At 41.5% G+C, this 5787-nt stretch overlaps 1 protein-coding gene across 1 annotated transcript in view; it reads right to left on the bottom strand.

Moving 5' to 3' along the window:
* rspo4 (R-spondin 4) overlaps positions 1-2768 on the bottom strand; it is a 31970-nt gene extending 29202 nt beyond the window's left edge. The window contains exon 1 of the mRNA XM_020619056.1: positions 2358-2768. Coding sequence (XP_020474712.1) covers positions 2358-2442 — 85 coding nt within the window. The 5' untranslated portion in view covers positions 2443-2768. The remainder of the gene's footprint in view (positions 1-2357) is intronic.
* Positions 2769-5787: the final 3019 nt, after the last annotated feature.

Genomic DNA, 5787 nt, shown 5'->3' with positions numbered 1-5787 from the left:
TGTGAGCTGTCTGAGGAAACAAATGCCCCGAAAAACCACTGTTTAAAAAGGAAAACATTATGGAAACATTCAGATGCCTCTCTCTGCAAGAAGGTTAGTCAATATTTAGTCTTCTCTCCTCACAGGTGTTCAGGCTCACCTGTGTATTTACACCAACAAATCCTCCAACATACAGTGTTTGTCCCGTAGTATAGGCTCCACATGACAGTTCTACTGGAAACACACTGGACTTTTGTCCTCAAGGAAACAATCACAAACACACTGTTACAATTATGGAACCATCACAATTTCATTAGGTCTAAACGCAAAAACAACTCGGTCAGGTTTAGAAAAAAGATTTTGGTTTGGATTAAAGAAACTGTCATCGTCATGGGTCCAATAATGAACACGTGGTTAAGGTTGTGGAACGAATCAAACACTGGTCTCCTGTGGGAAAGTTTTCTGACCACAGCCTTCCCAACCTTCTCCTTGCTCTTTAAACTACGTCATCCAGCTTCCTCATTTGATCATATCATAATTACTACGGTCGCTAGAGGTCACCTGACTATACTGCGTTAGGCAGGTGACCTACAAAGAGAGATGACCCCGGTCATACGTGCTCTGATGAAGCTATTTCTGACTCCTTTGTTGCCAGGGTAATAAAAATGTACCTTTATTTTAACTACTCAGTTTGGTTGCCACTTAAAGATTTACTCCTTGATTTGTTTTAGCTGCATCACCACCCCTAAATGTCCTTTTAACATACTGACAATATATTGTGGGGGGGGGGGCGGCAAACGAACAGACAACATAAATGTCTCTGGTGTGAAATGATGAACTGCGACAGCGGGTCGACCTTGTGCCTACAACCAGCATTTGAACCTTAAGCTGTTCTGATCTATTAGCACCATTAATCCAGGAAGTAAAAAGTTTAGGCAGCGGTAACATTATAATTTCCTACTAAATTTCACATTGCCACAATTTGTATATTGTATAGAGTGTATTCTTTTAACAGTTGTTCAGATCTTGTACCCCAACACTTGGCTGTATTGCCTCTTTTTCAACGCACAAGAAAGATTTCAATAAATACTTTTTAGTATAATATGACATATTACATGCTAAAGGTTTTAGGACGTCCATAAAATGATCAAATTTTACTTTTATACCTGAGCTCATTTTGTGCACTTGCTGTAATTCTATTCTTTAAGAGGTGCTTTTTGTGATGAGATTATTAATTCCAATTGAGTGTTTAAGCAACATGTCTGTTTTGTGCAATAGCTGCACGTATCACAACTTTTAAAAAATGTATGGTATGTATTCTTCATCTGTAATTATCAGTCTGACGCTGGCAAACCTCCTACACCTGAAGCAGTACAATCTTGCTGTCACAAACCATTATGTTGAACGAGAGTCAGTGGCACCTGATGGCCCCATGCGGCCCTCTAATCATTATCTAACCCCTCACCTCTGGATGGCACAGGGGGAAATGTTGGAAGCCAAAATGACAATGTAATTGAGCCCGGGTCTTTCTTTATTAGTCCCAAATTCCTGAGGAAATGCCAGACGCCGGCGAGTGTGAGGAAGTCAGGACTTTTTCACAGGGATTTAAAAAAGACTCTTTAGCTACAAATCTGGATCTGAGACTTTCCAGTGCACCACAGTGTGTTTACTGCTACGGAGCCTAAATGGACCGATCACTGTGATACATACAACAAAATAAAAGTATAGTAGGGGAAATGAAATGTGATTAGGATTTATTGATCTGCAGAGTGATGTGAAAGTGCCCTACGTCTTGATTTGGTCACGTGGAGGGAGAAGCTGTCATAAACTGTTAAATAACCTGGATAACTTGCTCGACATTTACAGCAGCTCCTGTGTGTCGTAAATGTCTGGACTTCTTATCAAAGGGCCCCAGAGAAAGGCATTATATTGTTATTTTCACTTTAAAATAATTTTATAATATGCCATAAAGTGAAGCGATCTCTCCCCCCATTTTTATTAGGCTATAAAATGTGAAATGAAAATACCTGCTGAGTCAACAGTAAGACTGTCATCCCCTCTTTTTAAGATCACCTGCCATCTATTACAGGCATATGCTACATGAGAATAAGAAATTCTGTAAACTGTGCATTTAGTTTGACCTACAAAGAATATTTTCTAAATGTTACAAGGTGCCATAATGGTAAAGGCTGAGTTATATTTGTTGTAACAGTAACGTCATATTGATATTTGACCTTGCTAAAGAATATGTCCACTTGATAAAGACAATTTCGGGCTGTTTTTATTTTGTATAATGTGCAGGATTCATTCGGTGCCTGTTTAGCCGGAGGAGAGAGCTGCAGAAACGGTCATTTTAACGGAACAGCCGTCGTACTCACCACTTTGCCTCTGCAGGACCCCGGACCCCATCCTGATCACCTCACACAGCAACGATATCACAATGGCAAAGAGTCGCAAATGCATCTGGGCTGCTGGCAAGCGCCCGCTTCAGCGCCAGGCTGCGGACATCTGCAAGGACTCCTGGGGTGTCAGTGTTAGGATTTAGTTCCACAGCGAGGGGCAGAAAAAGACCAGAAGGGATAGGGGAAAAGATGAAGGGATGGATGGAAGTGAAGTGGAGGCCAAAAGCAGCGAGAAAAAACAATGAGTGTTAAGGTGAGATAAGAGGAGAGACGAGAGAAAAGCCTCATGTGCTCCGTTTCACGCAGAAGATTTAGTGCTAAGATGAGACAGGCGACCTTAAACAACAAAAACAGAGCATAGGAGTAGAGAGGAGACTGGTAAGGAGAGCAGAGAGGAGACTGGTAAGGAGAGCAGAGTGGTAAGGAGAGCAGACTGGTAAGGAGAGCAGAGAGGAGACTGGTAAGGAGAGCAGAGAGGAGACTGGTAAGGAGAGCAGAGAGGAGACTGGAGGTAAGGAGAGCAGAGAGCCTCGCCTGCTTTCCCACACTGGCAGCTTGGAGGGGAAACTCACCATTTAACTACCACTGTCAAATTTACGACAAACGATCCCCATTTATCCCGTAGCCAGCGTTAACCCTTTACGGGGTCCTCGCTCGGGCCTAAGTGGTTCCGTATTTCCAGCTTGATCTGTAGCCCCCTCCTCCTGGCTCCCTCTACTGCTGTTCGGGCTATTCTTTTTATTTTTCTTGTCTGGTGTACTGGGCAGCTTTGTTTTCTGTGGAAATCCTATTAAATACAAGCAGCCAGTAAACTTAATTTGACCACCGTAAAAAGGAGGGGAGCAGCCGCACAACGGCACAGTTGAGAGGTTCAAATGTTATTATAGCCTACCATGTTTTTGCAGTTGATTAGCTGGATAATGTGTCAGGTATGTAAGAGGTCTGAGATGAAGAGGCCCCGGCCCTCTGGCCCTGGGCTTGGGCCCCGGTCCTTTGGCCCCAGTCCTCTGGTCCCGGTCCTTTGGCCCCAGTCCTCTGGTCCCGGTCCTTTGGCCCCAGTCCTCTGGTCCCGGTCCTTTGGCCTCAGTAGCGCTGCTTCACGTTTTCATCTGTCCTGACTCAGTCGTCATGACCTTGACAAATTATACATTAAAAGTTTTAAGTCTCCTGATTTAATCTAGAATCTCCATATCATGCAACAGCTGATTTTCGTTTTGTAGTGGGTTGCGCGCACACACAAAGACGCACACAAATCCGCGCTTCCTTTTGTGGTCGTCTGTGTGCAAAGGCACATGTCCAAGTGCTAAAAACATTGCACCATTTTCACCACAGTATTCTAATAAACAAACTGCACCTGAGCTTTAGCGGAATAAATGTGCTCTCGTGGAGGAAAAGGCCAAAAACTTAAGAAGTTTGTGAGGCGTCTGGTAACAAGACATACTCCGATAACAGATATGAGGCAAATGTAGCTCTGTGGTTTATTATAAACCTTCCTATTGGGCCTGGTGTAATGTACATTGAAGGACTCATCCAATTGGTTGATTACTGCTAAAAAAGCATGAAACTTTTTTGACATCCTGCCAGACAGTCCAAAAATTACATTTATCTACAATTCATCTTTCACTTTGGTGAAGAGTTTGGTAAGGATATTTAATGGCCATTAGAGGTAGGACAACAAAGGTGTTTTTGGTTTTACAGGATTGTTCCATCAGTGTGATGAATTATGGTAAGTGTTTGTTAGTGCACAGCATTAGTCAAAGATAATTTAGAAATAATTTCTCAACCAAAGTCCCAGAAAATGTCATCACTATAAAAACAAACGTCCATATCAGTGCTGTATGTATTACATTGTTAAGGTTTGGTTAAGACCCTCATTGTGATTAAATGGGCATCAAGTCATATTGTGTGGCATAATTGAAGTCATTTTTAACCATGGCCACTGTTTCTCTAACCTGCATTAAAAATGTTTCAAATATGTGTTTGCTGTTCCAGGGACAGTGTTGGTTAAAGGTAGGGTTGGTGTTTCCTACCTGAAGCATTTTTCTTTTTTACATATCTTGAATTTCTCTTTTCATCCTGATGGCAATGAATACATTAAATGCACCGACTACATAAATAAAAAATTCCCTTTTCTGTGGCAGCAGCAGGGCTGAAAAGTGTCTGACCAATCATTTTACCCATCCCAGGCTAAACCAGTGGACAGCCTACCTACCTACCTGTCAACTTGCTTCCTACTTGTGTGCACACTGTCCTTGCACTCAATGTGTGAGCCAGGAATCTCCCACAAGGCATTGCAGTTGCATGCAGATGTGTTGCTCTGTTTTGATAGCTAAAGCTAGTGAGCTATGACTAAAAAGGTCCCCACAGCAGCTTTTGTTTGCAAACAGAGACCGTTGTTACAGGCCAGGCCTTCCTCTTTAAGACACATGGCCTTATAGGTAACGCTGGTGCTGTTGGCAGAAGTTGGGACCTGCACTATGAAAGCGAGAAGACGGAGCAGACTCCTTTTACATGCAGCCACAGGTGGAAAAATACCACCAGTAGCCAGCTCTAAGTGTATAGACAGGACTAGAATGCAGTTAACTGGGCACTAGCACAGGTCATTGTCACTTTTGTTTTGTTTGTGGGGAATTTGTTATTTTCCTTAAATCTGTAACTAGTAATCAGGCAGTGCATGGCGTGTTTTGGAGGAGAGACTTTGGAGAGAAGTCAGAATAAAACAGTGGGATTTCTTCAGTTGTCTGCTTTCAAAATCGAGCTCCCTCTTGTTGGTTTTACCAGGATCTACAACCCTACTTTTAAATGATATTACTAGCAAGGAAATGTTGTTCTCACTATGAAAAGGATTTATTTTATTTTCTACTGGATAACAAGCAACGTCTCTTAAGAATGGACAGTCATTCAGCAAGAATGAAGAAGAGAGTGCAAGATCTACAACAGTGAAGCAGGTAAATTCCCACTCACTGTGTAGGCCCACAGTATATTTACAGTAAGTAGTGCACCTGAAACATCTCTGGTAAATGTACAAATCAAATACAATCTAAGCAAATTATCTTGTCAGTGTTAGGGAAGCTACTTTGAAAAGCTTTGGAAGTTAGAAGAAGGGAAAAATCCAGTTTGTTTAACTAAAGCTACTTAAAAAAAGTAGCTCAAACTACTTTATAAAAAAATTATCAAAATGAATGTGTACATACAAAATAATTTTAAAAATGTTAAAATGTCAGATGTCAGTAAAAACCTGTCCTACTGTAAATAAAAAAATCCATTTGGACTTTCCACAAGGATAAAACTGGATTTTGTATTATCGGACTACAACCAAAACAGTAAAGAAAAATACAGTAAATATGTATATTTAACCTTTTAGACCCCTTTTTGAGCACTGGTTGGTTTCAGTTTTGTACTGTTT

Source organism: Monopterus albus, unplaced genomic scaffold (assembly GCF_001952655.1).
Source record: "Monopterus albus unplaced genomic scaffold, M_albus_1.0 scaffold213.1, whole genome shotgun sequence".
Lineage (NCBI taxonomy): Eukaryota > Metazoa > Chordata > Actinopteri > Synbranchiformes > Synbranchidae > Monopterus > Monopterus albus.
The sequence above is the reverse complement of the archived record's forward strand: the minus strand, read 5'-3'. Positions and strand labels throughout refer to the sequence as shown.